Source organism: Prenolepis imparis, unplaced genomic scaffold (genome assembly GCF_030444845.1).
Source record: "Prenolepis imparis isolate NDT839.2.m4 unplaced genomic scaffold, iyPreImpa1.0 SCAF_8, whole genome shotgun sequence".
NCBI lineage: Eukaryota > Metazoa > Arthropoda > Insecta > Hymenoptera > Formicidae > Prenolepis > Prenolepis imparis.
This window is the reverse complement of record NW_028141166.1, coordinates 7,546,859-7,567,198: the sequence shown is the minus strand read 5'-3', so window position 1 is coordinate 7,567,198 and position 20,340 is coordinate 7,546,859. Positions and strand designations below refer to the sequence as shown.

Below are 20,340 nucleotides of genomic sequence, written 5' to 3'. Positions count from 1 at the left end.
CTTATCGCATATTTTATTTACAATAATAAAACAATTTTAATATTTCTTTCACTGTGGCATTCGCTAATTCTGCCTCTTTTTCTTGGATTCTCGAAGAGAATATACGTATAAATCAAACATATTCAAACTGTAAATAATATAAAAGATGATATAATAAATATTATATATCACATAACATATATTATATTATGTAACAAATATAATATAAATTCATACAATAAATATAATAAAAATGTATTAAATATAAGGGTTACACGAAATACCAAGATTAGTCTTGGTCAAAATAATCGAAACCATTAAATCGATCAAAATGATCAAAACGATTAAAATGATTAAAGTGATCAAAATAATATAATAATTAATATGTATAATTTAATGATATATATCTTGATCTTATAATTTATAGGCGCGTAAATATGTTATCAATATATTTTTGTATTTTAGTTCTTGAAAATTTTATTATTTTACAATAAATGTTTTTCACAATAATTATAACAATTATTTCTATCTGAGCAATAAAATAACTGTCATTCTGTTTATTTTTTCTCTTCCTTTTTTATACATTTCAGATACAGTAGTCGAGTTCTGAAACATCTTGTATGCATGCAATATAAACGAAACGATAGAAAAACGTAACAACAAAGGGATAAACAGATGAAAAACGAAACTGATCAAAGAATGTGGGTAGTTCATGATCGATGGATACCAGATCCTTTACATTGAATCACTGAGCAAACATCAAGCGCAACCGTGACCGAGAAGAGGAAGCAAACAATCGCTTCCTTTCTTTCTCCTTTCTACTCTTTCTTTCTGAATTGTTCATCTCGTCATGATGAAACTCTCGACTTTTCATCTACCGCTGTTGCCTCATTTTCGTCATTGTTGTCATTATCATTACGTCATAAAAACCCGATGAGCTATACACGAAAGAAGTTTTATTACGCAGATTCCGCGTAATGAATCTCTCTGTCGTGTAATTAGGATTATTAATCCGCATGATATCGCGCAGGATTGTTAAGCGTTCTACCTTTAATGAACTGTTGTTGGGCGACTGTTTCTCAACATCACGGTTTACTTTGCAACTCGAATGTTTCCCTAACATTACTACGTCGCATATATGTCAATAGCGGATCAAATATTTGTGCAACGTTCGCGGTATTCTCCGCTGTTTCTCGCCATCTGTATAATTTCAATGTCGATGAGAACCATTTTAACAGTTTAGAATAATCAGATTTTAACAGCTTTTGATTTCTACTTTAATACAGCTTATAGAGAAACAGCTTAGAGAAATTTCAGAATTATTCAAAATAAAATGCAGAAATAAAATTATCGAACGTCGTTTTCATTACAGATTCTTCGACATTTTTATTTTTATGATTTTACCAAAATATCGAGATTTTTCGAGTAATTAACAATTAAAACTGTAGCAGAGAGAAAATAGATCATAAAATTATATTTCTCGAAATTTCAAAAGCTTAAGGAAAATTCAAATAAAATATTAATTTGAAGTTTAGAAAGTCATAAGAATATGTATCGATATTAAGAATTAAAAAAATGTACAATAAAACATCAACCTTTCCCTCAACATTAGCGTTATGAAAAAAGATCTCCAAATCAACCAAAGAAACTAATAAATTAAATTATATTTATATAAGATATATTAATTTTATATATTATGAATATATATTAATTTTATATATTTTTATATATTTAATTTAAGATATATTAATTTTTTCGAAATATTGTATAATACGCAGATATGTTGAGGAATTAATCCGGCTTATTAATTTCCGCGATGACTGCAGCTAGTGGTCTGTTTACTTCGTCATTTTCCCTCGTTTCAGCGACACTTTTATTCCAAATGCAATCCGTTAGACGGCCTAACGAGATATCGATAAGCAAATTAGTCAGGTGCATGGGTAACTGCCCCATCCGTCCTCAATATGAATAAACAGGGTCTGGGTTAATACGCGTAATTTAATTTTCATCATCCCCTATATAACAGTTGTCACGTGTTACGCTCACGAAAACAGAACAAAATTTCAACTAAGAACGTAACGTTTCTCTTCGTGCGAGAAAGTCGTTTTTCTCTTCAAAGGGATCTTCGTCTTTGCCTTTTCCGAAGTCTTTTCTCTCGGTATTTCAGTGTCCCATCGTCTTATGGTATATCGGTGAAAGGAAAAAATAATTTTGATGGCTGTTTGTGAATGACTTGAACAAAAGTGGAGGTGATTGTTATCAAAGTAGCAGAATAAACTTCGCGAGATGAGCGACAAGAAGATCGAACACGACATGGAGGCCACGACTCAGAGCACGGATGATTATTTGATTCACCTTCCACGTCCGCTTAATCTCGAAGAGAAAAAGTATCTATTGGCCGTGGAGAGAGGTGACCTGCCCAACGTGAAGAGGCATCTGCAACTTGCAAATAAAAACAATGTAAATATAAATTGCAATTAAGCAAAATCAAGACTATTTCTAACTCGTAAAATGTATGTCTATTTTTTTTTAAACGCACAAGTTTCTACATTTTAATGAGAAAGACTTCTTCTTTGGAAAATGGAGAAAAATGGTTAAAATTATAATTTAATTAAATTTTAATCGATGTTTAGGTACATATGTATGTACGACTAAAATCTAAAAGTTTGCAGATGAAAATTGTAACAACAATTTTCGTAATATAAAGCAATGAGACCTTTTGCAACGTACACGTTCAATCATTTCAGGAAAAACTACTGGACATGAATTGTGTGGACAGTTTAGGTCGTGGTGCCTTGACGCTGGCTTTAGAAGCGGAAAATTTAGAGATGGTCGAGTTGCTCGTGGTGATGGGAGTACAGACCAAGGACGCCCTGCTCCATGCCATCGATCAAGAGTTTGTGGAGGCGGTCGAGCTGCTATTAGAACACGAAGAACTTCTTACGGCGAATCAACAGATCGAACAGAATTGTGAGTCAAAGTTCTCGAAAAATTAACAGGCGTATATTCATATATGTATATACATATTCGTATATATATATAATTTGTAATTTATTTTAAAATTGAGAGATTATATTTATTTCGCATTTTAACATTAGTGAATATATGCAAGTTAAAATTAAAAATAAATTTCACGGATTATAATATTCAAGAATAAAATTAAATTTACCGATTGTTTATACGACAAATTTCGATCGAATGAATCTCGTGATAAACAACAGTTCATTATACACGTAAAAAAATATGCGCTAAACATCGCGGAAAATAAATTAATTTATTGCCGCTGCGAGACATATTTAACGCAATACAAAATAAATTCATATAAAATATTCTGTTTTTCATTACTTTAATCTGTTTCAATTAGTTATTTTCTTTGATCTGTGATTGACAGTTTACGTTTGATTTATATTTGATTTTACGTGATTTTAATCCGAATGATAAATTACATTTAGATTGACGAAAAATTTTATATATAGAATAAAATATACTTGACTTTAACAGAATTAGAGAAATAATCATTATCCATAATTATTTTGATTTAATAAATTCTAACAAAACGTTTATTAATTTATAATTTTTATTTTTGTTGCTTTGATTTCTATTTGAAATAATAAATTTTCACTTGAAATAAATAAATTGTAATTAAATAAATATACATTTCGATAAAAAGTCATCGTCGCGTAATCGCGTGCTGTTATCGAAAATTAATCAATTAATAATGTAATAATTATAACGAAGTACCACTTTGTTATAATTATTCTTTCGTTACCTTAATCATTTGAGATTCTATGATTCGTGTCTTATTGCGCGTTATGCATTATCTATCCGAATAGCAAATTACATTTAAATCGAAAAATTTAGAGTATCAAAATATATTTCAAATATTGTTAAAATAATAATTATTGCTCGTAAATATTGCAATAAAACAAGAATTTATAATTTTTATCTTATCGCTTCGATTTTTATCTAGAATCTAAAATAATAAATGATATACGCGCTTTGATAAAGACCTTATCGCAATACAGTTACATGTTGTTAATCGAAAATTGATTAATCGTTATTTGTAATAATCATAGCAAATTATTTTCTAATATTTGTCACAATCGTACTTCGAATAGGAATTATTTATTCGACAATGTATTCAGTATCTCATACAGCTTTACTGCTCGACAGTGGCCGAGCGAATGATAACAAGGTCGTATAAATAATAGCGCTCTATATGTCAAGGTCGAACACAGTTAATTTGTTATCGAAATATTTTATGTACTATGAAATATATGTACGCGGAACATGTTTCTTGAATTTAATTATTAAATGATTAATATATCAAGAGACTTTTCGTTACATTAATAATTCGATCTTACACTGTGCGATTTCGATCCAAATAGCAAATTAAATTTTGATTGACGAAAAATTAAGTATCGAAATATATTTGATTCCAAATATTATTAGACTTATAATTATTGTCCGTAAAGATAGCAATAGAATAATTTATTTTTTTTATTCTTGTCTTGATTCGTAATTAATTATAATAATATCATCATATATCGGGAAATAATATTATAGCGAATTTCCTGATATTCGCGATCGCATTTCGAAAAGGAATTCAATAATATAAAAAGCGCACTAATCACGTCACTCGAATGACAACAAGATGTGTGTTTTAAAAATTTAAGCTGAATATTTCCTGTGTCTTCTTGCATTTCAAATTAATTTTGATAATTAGACCACAATATCGGATATAAAATCGAATGTTTATTTAAAAAATATAATTTATTTCATATTAATTTGAAACTATTTGTATAAATTAATTTGATATTATATTATTTTACGTACATTTATATTATTATTTTAAATTTTCATATTCATAAGAAGATATTTCTTTTTTAACTTGAAATTTTTTAATTGCAATTTATTAAATAAATCTCTGCTTTGCTACTCGCATTCCGGATCACAGTCGAAATTATACACAGCTGGCAGAAGGTTGATCAAGCATCGGCTAGATATCCGATGGACATGACACCCTTGATACTTGCGGCGCAACGTAATAATTATGAAATCTTGAAGCTTCTACTGGACAGAGGAGCCACTTTGCCGATGCCGCACGATGTGAGATGCGGCTGCGATGGTTGTCTTCAAGCAGCCTTAGGTGAGAGAAAAAGACGCTGACAAACTTTATTTCGCTTCTAAAATACATAACTTGTTGATAGAAAACGCCTAATTAAAATCATCTCTTTTAGACGATCCATTAAGACTCTCGTCCACCAGGATCTCCGAATACAAAGCTCTGGCGAGTCCAAGTTTGATAGCTTTGAGCTCTACGGATCCTCTAATGACAGCTTTTCAATTGAGCTGGGAACTCAGAAAATTGGCCGTATCAGAGTCGGAAAGTAGAGTCGAATACTTGAAACTACGACGTCAAGTGGAAAAGTAAGTTGCAAAGATATATGCTTTTATACAATAATTTTTTATATAATCGTAATCTCATTCCAAATAGATTCGCGATCGATTTATTGCAACACGTTCGAACCACCACGGAACTGGATACCATCCTAAATTATGATCCTAAGGAAGAGAATATCGAGTTCAGCAAACAATTGGCTCGGCTGGAGCAGGCTATAGAATATAAGCAGAAAAAATTTGTTTCGCAGTCTCACGTTCAACAACTCTTAGCAGCAATTTGGTAAGAATATTATAAGATTTTAAAAAATTTAAACTTATTCATTACACGCGCGAAGCGTAAAAATATTTTTTAACAAAATTCAAATTCGATTCAAAGGTACGAAGGTGTTCCCGGATTCCGAAGAATGTCAACCATGAAGAGAGTCGGTATTCTTGTGAGGACAGCAATTTTATTTCCATTTTATTGTATGACGTACTATATAATGCCCGAGTCAAAAACTGGACGGCTTGTGCGAAAACCTTTCATGAAATTTTTAGTTCACGCATCGTCCTACTTATTCTTCTTATGTAAGTTTAATTTTAACTTTAGAATACAAATTATAATTAGAAAAAAATAATTTTAAAAATCTGCACTGTGATGCGTACCTGTAGAAATAATCAAATGAAAGCACAATACCATTAATTAATAATTAATTGATACATGAATGCGTTTGTAGTTATACTCATGCTGGTGTCACAGCGTGCGGAAGTGGAAATCGTTAGACTTCTAGGCACTCAGGAAATGAAGAGAAACCTCGAGGCTTATTTAGGTCGGCAAAGAGGGGCGGCTCCTACTCCTCTGGAAGGTATCGTCGTGCTTTACGTCTTGGGCTTCATATGGGAAGAAACAAAAGAGGTGGGCGTCAAACAAACAATTTAATTTTCCTTCCTATATGTCTGCTTTCTCTGTATGCACATTCCTTTTCTATGTGCAAGTCTCTCTCTGTATATCTAAGCCGACGCAACTTCGCAAATTTCAAGGCATATGTAGACGGTCTACAGTCTTATTTACGAGACATGTGGAATTTTATCGACGCCACGAGAAACATGCTCTACCTGGCGACCGGCATCCTCAGATTGGCGGCTTATCTTCAGCAACGTGCTGAGATACAAACGGATCCATCCGCCGCGCTGATACCACGAGAGAACTGGAGCGATTTCGATATGCAACTGATTGCGGAGGGTCTGTTCGCCGCGGCGAATGTCTTCAGTGCCTTGAAACTTGTCCATCTTTTCAGCATCAATCCGCATCTAGGGCCGCTTCAGGTATCATATTTGTCAAAAATCTCTTTTCTTTGATGTGTATGCATTAATTTTTTTAGAATTCTTCTGCACTTATATTTTTATCGTAATATTTTCTGTATCAAAGAAAATTGCAATTTCTGTTTAGATATCGTTGGGCAGAATGGTGATCGACATTGTAAAGTTCTTTTTCATCTACACCTTAGTGTTATTCGCCTTCGCCTGCGGCTTGAACCAGTTACTGTGGTATTTTGCGGAGCTGGAGAGACAGAAGTGTTATAGCGGAATGTTGGATTCCTCGTGGGACGCCGGCAGTGACGCCTGCTTAAGATGGAGAAGGTGAATGGAATAATCGAATTGGCAGACACGGAGAGAGAGATGCGTTCATTTCCTTTTTTTCAAGTCGTATCTTTGATATACACATATACGCGTGTGCGTATATGTGTTTGTACTGCCTAATAATCATGAAAAAATAACAAACTGCGCATCCCTTTTCAAATAATCTGTAATATTGAATACTCAATTATTTATTGAGGCAATAGCTTTCGCAATATGTATAATACATATGTAACTTTGCTGGGAATATGTATAAATTTTTTGAACAAACCTCTTTTGAAAAGATTGAGCAGTTCTCCAATATATTTTTTTAATATAAGTTTAATATAAATTATCCTATCGATATATATTATTTCATATAGATTTTTCATTAAATATTTTCAGATTCAGCAATTTATTCGAGTCTTGTCAAAGTCTTTTCTGGGCCAGTTTTGGTATGGTCGGCATCGAAACTTTCGAACTCACTGGTACGTGTAATTTAAATATACAAAAATAATTTTTTATATTCTTCTTAAAATTTAGATCTCTATATCATCGACTAATATCTATTATTTTCGAGACTAATATTTTCTCGATTAATATTTTTAGGAATTAAATCGTACACTCGATTCTGGGGCCTATTAATGTTTGGATCGTATTCCGTCATCAACGTGATTGTTCTGCTAAATCTATTGATAGCTATGATGAGCAACAGCTATGCTGTTATAGAGGTAAGTCTCTGAATGATATTCGTGATCTGAATAATCTCGTCAACGAAAACATTGACATAAGAACATTGCGATAGGAACATTCTGACACTGAGTGGAAATTTGCGCGAACGAAATTATGGATGAGCTACTTCGAGGATAGCGGAACTCTCCCGCCGCCCTTCAACATCTTTCCGCCACCGAAGCTGCTTTTTCGATTCTTCGGCTTGCAGAAGAAAACTATCAGTAGACGCAGTAGTCAACGTCGACGTGCACGCGAACACAAGTAATTTTTATAAATCACTTAAAAAAAAATAATATAAATAAAATAATAAAAACGAAATTTATAGTAATTAATATAATATAATTAATACTATTGATTAATAATAAATAGTTAATATTAGTAATTAATAATTAATTGAAATATTATTTAATTCGTATTAATTATATATGTGTGTTTCTGCTGTTAATACTTATATATGATTATTATGTAGATATGGAGCTGTTATGAAAGCTTTAATATGGCGTTACATTGTAAACGCGCACAGCGAGCACGAGATGGAACCTGTCACCGAAGACGATATTCACGAACTCAAGACTGACCTGTCGTCCTGGAGATGCGAACTCTTGGACATTTTGCACAAAAACGGCATGGACATTGGCGGTGTCAATAAAAAAGAAAAAAGTAAGCATTTTTGTGTAAACACTGACATTTTCTAACTGCTAAATATCTACTGCTAATAATAAACGAGAACATAGAACAAAATTAAAACTTCTCTTTCCTTACAAAGATTTAAATATAATTAAAACTTATATATTTCTGTGTGTGTCTCTTGTCTAGCTATCTTGGGAAAGAAGATGAAGGTCTGGGAGCGAAGGCTAATGAAGGACTTCCAAGTATCAGGTCCCATGAATGTAGCTGAGAGCGACCTTCAAGAAGAAATAGCTCTTCATCAACGTGAAGACGAAAGCACTGCCGAAAGGTGGAAGAGAGTTGCCAGATTAGCTGTATTAACTTCGGCTGAACATCATTGGAGTCAGGTGCATGAGAGATCTCTCTATTTCATAATTTTAAAAAATTAAATTAATCAACTTTCCGTTTCACACACATAATTTTATAATAGGTCGTCAGAAACGTGCTTAAAAGCTCGCAAATCGGCAAAAGCACCAGCAGGACATCGCTGCAGAATCAGCAGAGCCTGAAGAAAGCGATGATAGAAGCTCAACGTCTGGTACAAAAGAGTCCACTGCCACCAACCATCCCGGTCGAATTACCAGAAACTACAGCTGCAACGATACTAAATGTCCTACACGTCGAAGGCGATGATGATGCTAAATCTCCGGAAATCAGAACTCCGAAAAACAAAACTCCTGAACCAATTAGACATGAAATCGGTTCTCAACCATTTGAATCCATTCTTCAGGTGCTAAATTTTAATATGCGCTGCATCTAGCTTGTGTTCTAGTTCATTAAAAATTGAAACATTTATCTACAAATATAATTTTTTACACAGCCTAAATCTACGTCCTCGGTTGATTTCGTCAACGAGACGACTACGAAAGTTGCACCGTTGTTACCGTTTCGCATATCACCACCACGAGTAATTAAGAGGAAGGCATCTAAATCACCAACTGGTAATTTTTTTACAGAATTTAAATATATGGTTTACATTATATAAATATTATTCATGTGAATATTATTAATTATAATGCGTTACACATAATATTAAAATCATCAAACGTGTATATTACGCATTATAAAAATATTATTTATATATTATTTATATTTAATTATGGCTTTAATTTATGTACTTATTGCTAATATATATATATATATATATATATATATATATATATATCTATATTGTCTTATTATTTTACTCTTTTTTTTTAAGGAAAACCATCAACTTCTATTCAATCTACTAGTAATGCTCCGGCTGTCCCAACACTATCTGCAACTACTATCGCCGGCTCAACTACTGCAACTACGACTACAGTCACCGCTGCTATTTCTGTTACTGCGAAGACCTCTACTACTGCCAAATCCACTACCACTGTTACAAAAACTACTCCTAGCCCTTCCAAAGAAAATCAAAGCAAGCCGACAGTGACTGCTATTTCCCCCTTCATCAGCGTCAAAGATGGAAGCAGTTCAATGAGGGCACGGCCGAAAGCTTCACATAGCCCTAAACTTTCGATTATTCCGTCGTTGACGGTTACCTCAGATAGTAACAAAGATGATGACCGAGAAAAATTCGTAGCCATTACATCGGGTAGTAAATCTTCGAGAGGAGGATGGCTTTAACTTTAAACCTAAGATAGAGGCAGAGGATTATATTAATCAATTGAAATGACAAAGTTGATGAAATTCCACTACATTTACATACATAATTCATGACGGAAAAAAATTTATATGTTGATACAAATTTTTTAAATGTTACTTCGATCCTTTTTTTTTAAATAACATAGAAACATAGAATAGCTTCTAGAATCTTTAAGAAAATCGTCTAAATCTCTTTATTATTTAATCTATTTAATTTTTATTTCTTTGTTAGTTTTATATTTAGTTAAATTCATATTAAATATCAAAAATCCTAAAAATAATTTGAGCTATAAAGGATAAACGTATTTTTTCACAAAAAGTTATTTTATTTAAAAAGTTACAGATACATTGTTCTATATAATTGTGTCGAAAAAAAAATCAAAAGAAGACGAGACTTATACAAATAAAGTATTGTTTACATTTATGTTTTTTTGACTATGTAAATATATCCTATCCATGTAGATGTAGCGAATTAATATAAGTATGCTTATACAATAGTGTGTCGACAGAAAATGTAATACAGTTAAACATGATATGAAATTAATGCGCACATACATTGTACGATGCGCATTTTGATATAACAATACGAGCAAATCTAATGATAGAGTCCATTTATTTGCGAAATAATATACAAGTCCGAAAAATGTCCAAAGAATTTAATCGAAATGATGCATTTCAAGCGGCTTGTACGACCTTGGTTTGCGGGCCTTTCTGCGCCGAATTGATCTTATCGCCCAGAGACAAGGCCATACCTTGGCTCTTGGCTCTGATACGAATATGTCCGACCACTGGTGCGTCGGATTTATTCAACGGTTTCTCAATGGACAAATTCGCCAAGGCGTCCTCGCCAAATATCGACTTAGCATACATATTCGCCGCCATAAATCCGCATTGTCCCGAAAGAGCCTAATGTGGAAGGTAAATTGCGATTTAATAATCTGATAGAAAATAAAAAAAAATTTTACATACCTTTTCCGGCGTGAGACAACGCATATTTGTGGACTTCAATAAATGAGCAAGATACTCTCTCAAATCAGACAGAGTCGTATTGACCGAGACTTTATTTTCCCACTCAAACTCGGCCCACATCTGGCGGAATTCCGCGTCGGTACACGTCGCGGGTACTATGTAATCCATGATATCGATGTGTATATCGTTGAGAACAACGACGCTTCTGTCGGAACCCGCTCCCGATACATCATAAACTGCAAACAAAAAAAAAGAAATAACCACGTAAATTGCATCTGCCGGAATCCATCGACAATTTTCCAAGTATCTAAATCGCTCACCGATATTTCCAAATATAATTCCGTTCTCCGTAGACGCGACTTTCACGTTCGCTTTGATAGAGGCGAAATCTCTCGGTGCGAGTACGATGGGTTGCGGTCTCTCCACTAGCTTCAGATCGCCCATAGTGGCCAGTTCCAAGGTGCAATTCTGAAGAGTGTCTTCCGTTTGATTGACTATCAATACGTCGAGCACGATGTCGTACTGGTTCACATGGACCAGGGCCTCCGCGTAGACTGGATCCGAGAAACCGGTGAGTTGAGTAACTTTACTCAAGACACTCGGAGCTGGTGCGTCTCCGCTGGCGCCGGGTCGTCCTGCGACAGCTGCACTGAGACTCTGCTCGAATACATCGCCGGCACCACCGGCTAAGTCGGATCCCCGACTCAACTGCAAGAACTGAATCGAGTCGTCGACTTGGACGATGCTGCCCGGTTTCTCCTTGGCCTTTTGATTTTGCGAGTCCTCTTCCGCTTTCGCAGTCAACATCCTGCCAAGAGCGTCGCGGCAGCCCTCGGTGAAAACCTTTTGTACAAGTGGTATTGGACAAGCGAGCGATCTAAGGCACAAGGAGATCCTCTCCGCATCATCGTGCGTCATTGCTTTTACGGGAAGACCTGAACGACCTAGTTGCAGCATACTGGACATTACGAGCATCGCCTCCGCCTGCAATCTGTTGCTTTTTTGGACGTTGGTTTCCAACGTTTTATAACGAAGCGCTAACTTTGCCAATGTAGTAGCCAAGGAAGCGCCGATGAAGAAGTCGCCTTCCATCATATATTGCATTAACGCTGGTCGTTTCTCTTCTTTTTTTCCTATAAATTAATTCAATAAATTAATTAATCAATAAATAAATAATATATAAATAATTATATAAATATAAAACATAAAAATATATAAATAATTAATTAATTAATTCAAATTTATGTAATATGTATATATGAAGTATCTCGTATCTAAAAATAAGAGTTACTCACGTGCAGATGTAGCGCTAAAAGCACTTTGAGTCGCGTATGTCCCATCGGATGTGACAAGTTGCGTTGGTGCAGCTTGTGAGTTACTGTCTTCAGATTTTTCACCGGCTTGACGTTTATTCTCTGCCTCAAGCAACGGCAATTCGCCTAACGCTGCACGTATGCGGCCCATCACTGCTTCTATATCCTCCTTCGATGTAGCATATTCGCCGAGAATCCAGAGTGCGGCCCTGTGTACTTTTACGGACCGTATTTGAGGGAATACCTATAATTCATCGAAATCAAAATTAATTTCAATTTAGCATGCCAATTATAAAGATATAATTAGTGATGCACTAAATCATGTACTCACTTCTAGAAGTTTCTCGACGATCAACGGTCTAAGATTCTCGAATCTCTGAATGGCTTCGCGAACAAATACAAGAACATCTGTAGCAGCTGCTTCGTTACTCTCCGATAGAAAATCTGTCAGTACCGGAATGACAGTGGCGGCAACATCCGCAAACTTCATGGAACAAGCGTGGAGGGTTCGTACTAAGAGTTGCCGATATCTGCCAGCATCCTCGTGTTCTCCGCCAGCTGTCCTAAGAACTTCCTTCTTTAAAAGCTGAACCATTTCCTCGATCGTACGAGTTGTGACCAAATCCATAGCCAGAGCCAAGGTTTTTGTTCTGACTTCTAAAGCTGGCGATCCTATTTATAATAAATGATGATAATAGTAGTATATAGAAGTTCCAGTACAATTACTTTGTCATTGTGATTATCAATGTAATACCTAAAACGCGAAGTACATCCATCACAAGATCTTGAAGCACTCTCTCATATGCAGGACTATCTTTCATCGCAATTAGTCGATCAAGTACGATGAGCTTGACATTGTTATCGCTCTCTTTAACAACCAATTCGATATAGCAGGAGGCTGCGGCTTTGATCGCAGTTGGTGCACTGGAAAGAGTTACTAATGTGCCGGCTGCTTCATAACGTACTGCAGCACTGGGTGAATTTAGCAAACTGTAAATACATCTGATAAAACGTGCCCTCTCCGATGGATTTGCAAGGCAAACCTAGAACAAAACAATTTATTATAATATACTTATATCAATAAATTATATGCATTCATGTTTTAACCAATAATATAGTATATGTATTTATATATACCTTGTATATCAATTCAACAATAACCAACTGTAGTATGTCGCCGAAACTAGGCACTTGATCGAGACATGCAGCCAAGTAAGCAAGAGCTTTACTCTGATCAGCATGCAACAACATCAAGAATGCGTTTCTTCTGCATGACATATCCTGCTCTCCTTCAAGATACTTTGCTATCAATTCCGGAGCATCTGGTATAAGAAATTCAAAGTTTCTGTAAATGGTGAAAATAGCTAGCACCGCATTGCGTCTGACATAAGAATGTCTATGCTCCAGACAAGCAGTTATTGCTGGCATCAGTGGCTCGAGAAGTTCTGGCTCCTTCAGTTTGCACAAAAATCTACAAATAATAACGAATCGTATGAATTTTTTTGTTCATATGATATGAGCTGTATCTGTCAACATATTCATTTTTATATACCTGAGAGTAGATCCCCTGACAAATTCATTGGGATGCTGCAAATCTTTCCTATAAGCATCGCACACCAGGATCATCTCCTGCAGAAGCTTGCCATCGGCAGAGGTTTTGGGCACAATCTCCCAGAATATCAACAACAGTTTCTTGATAGTGTGATTCTGCTGAGGTAGGACGAATCTGATGATCGTCATCAGCAGTCCTGGTAATCTTTCACCGCTCAGAATCATGTGAATGGTCTTCTTAAGTGCATCGATTTTCGCGTGAACACTTCCCTTCTCAAGATCCTGCTTCAGCTGGAGTTCGTTCAACGGCTCTGTGTCGGTCGGAATGTTTATCAGAGTATAGCACGGCTGCTCCGTTATCGCACTCATTTTCTTAGTTTTTCTTTTCGTCAATCGTACAATTAGGATTGAGAGAAACGCGCGACAATGATCGATCTGTCAAGATTTAGTCATTTAGCCTATCACCCAGGCGAGTAAAGGGGGAAACGGGAAACGTACGCCTGTCTTACGTGTCAAACCGCGATGTTAGCAAACTCGTAGAAGTAGTTCGCTAAACGAGATTACGATGTCACTATATAGAAGTTTACTTGCTAAATATCGATGGTCTCTACATTGCCACAGTCGATAGTGCAGATCTGCATCAAAGAGAAACCAAAATATATCCCTTTCTAAAAAAAGGCATGTTATTGACATTGTTGTCGCTTTTCTGCGATACTAATTGGCTGTCGATTCGTGTTGTGCATTTACTGCATTATATTCATAGCATCGAGCAGCTGTCATCGCGAGAGTTAGCAATGTGTTTGACAGTTTGTCCAAAATAAAATAAAATAAAATAATTTTTTATGTTTTAAATAATATGTTATAATACTTTAAACTCGATTAATATTTTTGATAGTTATCATTTGATTTCTGTCAATAATATTAATCGCGAATAAATGTGTACAATTTATGTACACATTTATATATATATATACATTTATGTACGCATTTATATATATATACATTTATGTACGCATTTATATATATATATACATTTATGTACACATTTATATTTTTATTGCATTTGTATTTAGATTATTTTAAGCATATCAATCATATTATTTCCAAGATCATCTTGTTAAAAACTTTATAATTATATATATAGAATGTTCTATAACTTAATTGCGCAAACTTTTACTTTTTCGAAAAAAAAATATATAATAATTCTTTACATTATTTTTTTATTATTTTAATTATTATTCTTATTTTTATCTGTTTAAATAATGCATAAAATATATAAAATAATAATAATGTAAAAATATATAACAAATAATATAAAGTAATAATGTAAAAAAAAAATATATATATGTATAACTATAGAACAGACTGCACTATCTCTGCAATAATATGTGTTATTTATGTCCGAAAAATCGTCTGAGTTAATAGGGGAATATAATTTGCAAAGAGGTAGTGTCGATAGTGTAGTAATAAATATATTCGAAAAATCATCCGCGTTAATAGGAGAATATAATTTGCAAAGAGGTGGTGTCGATAGTGCGGCAATAAATGTATTTTAATATGTCCGAAAAATCGTTTGAGTTAATAGGAATACATGTTATGCAAAGAGGTTGTTCGAAGTAACATCGGTAATGAAGGTTGGTAAATTATCGACGTTATTATCGATAAATTATCAACCTTTATTACCGACGTTACTTCGATCTACCTCTTTGCATAATATGTATTCCTATTAACTCAGATGATTTTTCGGACCTGAAAAGACACATATTGCTACACTATACCTCTTCGCAAAATATGTTCCCCTATTAACTCAGACGATTTTTCGAGCGCAATAAGACATATTATTGCTCGTTAAATCTCTTCGCAAAATATAATCTATTAATTTAGATGAATTCTCGAAGATATTAAAAGACTCGTATTATTGCACGTTAATTACATTAATAATTATCTGTAAATTAATAACAAAAATATATAAAAACTGATTTTTTTCGCAGATTCTGCCACTGAATAAGCGCAAGAGTCCTGAGATTATAAATCAAATAAATAAATAAAAATCGCTAATCGACAAGCCGTTAAATGAAAAATAGAATTAGTAAGAAATTAGTAGAATTAATGATGTTTTATTATTATTAAATGTATATTTTTCTGTTTTCTGTACAATTTATTGTAATCACGGTCTTGCATAAATAAAAATTAATTAAATTATATATTACAATAAAAAAATATAAATAATAAAAATAAATAATAGATATATATATTTATATTATAAATAAAATATAAAATACATTATTATATTATTTTTTACGTATTATTAATCAATAATAATTTTAATAAATCGTGTATTCTATTTCTCGCGCATGCGCGTGGAATTTATATTACATATTCATATATATATTGAATTTTAGAAAATATATTTATTAAATATAAAATATTTATTTCGAGTAATATTTAATAAATAAAATATTTATTTCGAGTAATATTTAATAAATAAAATATTTATTTCAGGTAACAATATAAAATAATCAGAAATATCAGAATGGAATTATAAAAAATTAGTCACTCGCATTATATTTTCTAAAATTCTAGAATAATAATCTTAGAAAAAAAATATTTAATTTTGAAAACAAGCAATAGAAATATTTTTCTTCTAATATATAATATTTTATATAATATTTATATAATATTATATATATAATATAATATAATTTTATATTTATGATCACACTTATATTTTGTATTTCTTAGATATTTTATGTATCTGTTTTGCTTGGATTCCAACTAAGATAATCGAGTTGAGTTGCAGCCTGATACTCCTTCACTAAATATTCTACGACTTCTCGCGAATTATCCAATTCGTCAAGATTGTCTTCAAACATTTTTTCTTTACGAAATTGTTCCAGAAACGCTTCTCGCTTACGCAATTTGTCATATTATTGTAAGACTCCGTCAAAAAGCTAAAAAATATATACATATATTATGTTTATCAGCATTAAGTTTCAATCAATATTGCAAATCACATATTGTGATCAATTTTAATGGCTGTGTAATATTGGATGGGAATAAAATACTCACTGACGATATATTAGTATGATTAGCTAACATCAAACCAGAAACGCGATGTGTACTTTGTATATAAGGAGATTTTTTTGAAAGAGCTACTTGTATACTAGCTGGACCCCAAGGAATAAACTGTGCAAGTTTTCGTTCTCTAATCCTTTGTAAAGATTTATGCACTTGTGTTGGATCTACTTCACCCTAAAATATATTATTAAATATATTTTTTAATTATATCTTTTAATATATTATATCTTTTGTACCAAGTGTTTTATAACTTGTATGTCTGATTATTAAGTGAATTTCAAGATAATCATAATTTTAAATCATTTTAAAGTTCCATAAAGAATAGATCAAGCTTAAACTTTAGATTATTTTTAAGGAATGTTACCTGAATTATATTTAAGATAGATATATAACAATGAGATGCATTTCTATCTAATGCTGTGGAAACCATCATATTTTTTGGTTGCAGTAATCGTCGCATTACATCCAAAACAGATGTTTTCCTTACAGATGGCTCCTGTTTTTAAACAATACTTTTTATGAATACATCATAATTACAAAGTTTAGTCATAATTAGCAATATATGAGATAATTTTTCTTTTACGTGACAATTATATGTAACAAGCCTTAAAGTTTAAATCAGATTGAACTTTGATAAATACAGATTATATACTAAATATACAATACACACATATACACACATGTGTGCGCGCATATATATTATAATTTCAATGTATATTAGCAAATGTTATCTATTTTATAAATGGATATAAATAATCATTAGCAAGGTTCAAAAGTTACCGTCTCTTATGGCTGACTTTCTAAAGAAGCCTATTATCATTCAAACTCAACTGCAACATTGTCATAATAATACTTTTACTGAACATGCTGTAAGCCAACCATAAGAGATGATAAATTCTGAATTCTGATTCTTAGTTACCTCTTGATCAGTTGTAAGTGGAGTGTATCCAGTCATTAGGAAATGTAAGTGAGGAGTTGGTATGAGCAGTGCAATCGAACCAACTAAATCATTATTCATATACGAAGGATATCTCAAAGTGGCTGTACTGGCGGATATTATTGTCGAAACAAGTTTATTAATATGTGTGAAGCTGGGATTCTGAATATGTAATCTATCTGAAGCAATTCTATTCAAAGCAGTATTATCTAAAACCACCATACAATCCGCACATTGAGTCAGCCTTTTTAATGTTAGCAATGAATTATATGGCTGTACTACAACATCGCTATAATAAAAATTTGATTGTTAGCAATGAATTTAATGTTAGCAATGAATTATATGGCTGTACTACATCGCTATAATAAAAATTTGATTGTTAAATACGAATAATTGAAATGTTAAATTCGAATTGTTTTTCAGTACATATTTACCTTATCTCATCTTGATTTGGAAAGACACTGTATGTCTGCATTAATTTCTTAGGAAATCTGTCGGCAAGAGACTCTAACATGAAAGATCCCAAACCAGAACCTGTACCTCCCGCTATCGAATGGTACAAAACGAAACCCTATATAAGACAAAACCCTTCAATAGTATTTAAAAAATTTTAAACCTGTATATAACTCTATATGACAAGAAATTAACACTAATCTTTTCATATGTTTATTATAGACATGAGACTAAAATCATATATTATTAATGATAAAATGTAAAAGAATAAAAATAATTACTTCCAAGCTGTCACTGTTATCAACTTCTCTATCCAGTATATCAAAGATTTCTTCCTGTAATTTTTCACCCTGATGGTATCCAGATGCCCAGTTATTTCCAGCGCCTACCCCATGTTTTGATAAATAGATATTTTCAGGATTGTATAGCTTGTAACAATTTAAAAAATGTTGATTTTTATATGTCAATTATAAAATAACTATATAGGTATATAAAAAGAATATATAAAAATTATAAGATGTGTATTACCTTTGAATATGAAGAATTCATAATAGTATGAATAACCCTGGGCTCTAAATCTAATAACACAGCTCGTCGTACATAATGCTCATCATCTGCTTGATAAAAAAAGACATCCTTTCTATCCGTTTCCTCTATTGCATAATCTTCCAAGATTCCTTCTGGGCTGATTCCATGCTCTGTGCATAATCTCTTCCAAAACTCAAATCCAACTATAAATAAAATGTATAAAAATATATAAATTTTATTCTAAGAAAGAAAATATATAGGTTTTATTACAAATTATAATAAAAGAGAAATTTTAAGTTTGTAAAATTGAGGCATAATGTAAAAAAAAAGACGATAAAGATATTCGTTATTTTCATATTTGCAAGTGTTTGGAAATATCGTAGCATTTGTATCAAAAAATTATAAAACGTATGAAAAGGATTTATAATATATGAGACAAAATAACATGTAATACTTTGATTGCCACATTGGCCAAGCTGCAAAGTTATCACCTCGCTTGGCATTTTAACGTTCTAACAATTCAAATATAAATTACTTTATTTTCTTGATACGAAAAAACCACACACAACTGTATAGGCTGCTTTCAGTAGAGGAAATGGCTCAGTGAGTGCTTTACGTTATGCTTTCAGCGGTTTACTGTTTCTACTGATCATGAGTGTTATTGTTTTTTTCTTTTGACCTTTTAAAGTAAATGCTTTCAGTCTGTACAGACTATCTCGCACTTTTATTATTAGAATATTACTAGAATATTACAAAGCACGCGTTACATTTGTTCCTTTATGGTATTATTTAAATAAATTGCAATTAAAAATCCCAAACTTAGAAGAAAGAAATGCTTTTTGTCAATGCATAAAAGTAAAATTATATACTGATAAATATAAATATGCACATTCTATTTTTAATTTACGAATTTATCACATAAAATGCATTACTATAAGGTTCCAATGATCTCTTTGTAAAACATATTCTTCTAACTCAGATACATAAAACAGAACATAAACATAAATGTACATACATATTCATATATATGCATAATCATAAATGTACATACATATTCATATATATGCATAATCATAAATGTACATACATATTCATATATATGCATAATCATAAATGTACATACATATTCATATATATGCATAATCATAAATGTACATACATATTCATATATATGCATAATCATAAATGTACATACATATTCATATATATGCATAATCATAAATGTACATACATATTCATATATATGCTTAATCATAAATGTACATACATATTCATATATATGCATAATCATAAATGTACATACATATTCATATATATGCATAATCATAAATGTACATACATATTCATATATATGCATAATCATAAATGTACATACATATTCATATATATGCATAATCATAAATGTACATACATATTCATATATATGCATAATCATAAATGTACATACATATTCATATATATGCATAATCATAAATGTACATACATATTCATATATATGCATAA

General features: G+C 32.2%; 3 protein-coding genes across 4 annotated transcripts; 1 reads left to right on the top strand and 2 right to left on the bottom strand.

Annotated features, from left to right (window-relative positions):
* The first annotated feature begins 2,041 nt into the window (after positions 1-2,041).
* Positions 2,042-10,289, top strand: Trpl (transient receptor potential-like). Of its 2 annotated transcripts, none has more exons than XM_083044070.1 (17): positions 2,042-2,439; positions 2,727-2,949; positions 4,937-5,128; positions 5,220-5,409; positions 5,477-5,662; positions 5,759-5,949; positions 6,099-6,277; positions 6,403-6,687; positions 6,812-7,002; positions 7,384-7,466; positions 7,588-7,709; positions 7,784-7,971; positions 8,180-8,370; positions 8,527-8,726; positions 8,810-9,109; positions 9,200-9,320; positions 9,581-10,289. In XM_083044070.1, exons 1-17 carry the CDS (start codon positions 2,266-2,268, stop codon positions 9,988-9,990), a joined length of 3,426 nt encoding a protein of 1,141 aa, XP_082900196.1. In that variant the 5' UTR covers positions 2,042-2,265; the 3' UTR covers positions 9,991-10,289. The 2 variants fall into 2 exon arrangements, with proteins under 2 accessions (XP_082900196.1, XP_082900195.1); XM_083044069.1 differs by having other exon boundaries at positions 6,358-6,687.
* A 58-nt stretch (positions 10,290-10,347) lies between these two features.
* On the bottom strand, positions 10,348-14,372 carry Betacop (coatomer subunit beta). The gene is made up of 8 exons (XM_083043869.1): positions 13,843-14,372; positions 13,428-13,761; positions 13,045-13,333; positions 12,622-12,962; positions 12,273-12,534; positions 11,298-12,110; positions 10,978-11,213; positions 10,348-10,914 (listed from the first exon to the last, which is right to left on the bottom strand). The coding sequence occupies exons 1-8, from the start codon at positions 14,208-14,210 to the stop codon at positions 10,684-10,686; spliced, it is 2,874 nt and encodes a 957-aa protein (XP_082899995.1). The 5' UTR covers positions 14,211-14,372; the 3' UTR covers positions 10,348-10,683.
* Positions 14,373-16,368: 1,996 nt separating this feature from the next.
* On the bottom strand, positions 16,369-19,384 carry LOC145939235 (tubulin gamma-2 chain-like). The gene is made up of 8 exons (XM_083043465.1): positions 19,292-19,384; positions 18,838-19,040; positions 18,591-18,737; positions 18,291-18,427; positions 17,839-18,145; positions 17,284-17,415; positions 16,911-17,093; positions 16,369-16,792 (listed from the first exon to the last, which is right to left on the bottom strand). The coding sequence occupies exons 1-8, from the start codon at positions 19,338-19,340 to the stop codon at positions 16,769-16,771; spliced, it is 1,182 nt and encodes a 393-aa protein (XP_082899591.1). The 5' UTR covers positions 19,341-19,384; the 3' UTR covers positions 16,369-16,768.
* Between the last annotated feature and the right edge of the window lie 956 nt (positions 19,385-20,340).

Bases quoted from the DNA above. Each gene is read 5' to 3' on its own strand.
- Trpl (XM_083044069.1), top strand. From the start codon at position 2,266: ATGAGCGACAAGAAGATCGAACACGACATGGAGGCCACGACTCAGAGC. The intron at 2,950-4,936 runs GTGAGTCAAAGT...TCCGGATCACAG, and splicing joins TCAACAGATCGAACAGAATT to TCGAAATTATACACAGCTGG. The intron at 6,278-6,357 runs GTGGGCGTCAAA...TCTATGTGCAAG, and splicing joins TATGGGAAGAAACAAAAGAG to TCTCTCTCTGTATATCTAAG.
- Betacop (XM_083043869.1), bottom strand. From the start codon at position 14,210: ATGAGTGCGATAACGGAGCAGCCGTGCTATACTCTGATAAACATTCCG. The intron at 13,762-13,842 runs GTATATAAAAAT...TATTATTTGTAG, and splicing joins GTCAGGGGATCTACTCTCAG to ATTTTTGTGCAAACTGAAGG. The intron at 12,535-12,621 runs GTGAGTACATGA...GATGAATTATAG, and splicing joins TCGTCGAGAAACTTCTAGAA to GTATTCCCTCAAATACGGTC.
- LOC145939235 (XM_083043465.1), bottom strand. From the start codon at position 19,340: ATGCCAAGCGAGGTGATAACTTTGCAGCTTGGCCAATGTGGCAATCAA. The intron at 18,738-18,837 runs GTAATACACATC...AATTGTTACAAG, and splicing joins TGAATTCTTCATATTCAAAG to CTATACAATCCTGAAAATAT. The intron at 18,146-18,290 runs GTAAATATGTAC...TTTTTATTATAG, and splicing joins CCAAATCAAGATGAGATAAG to CGATGTTGTAGTACAGCCAT.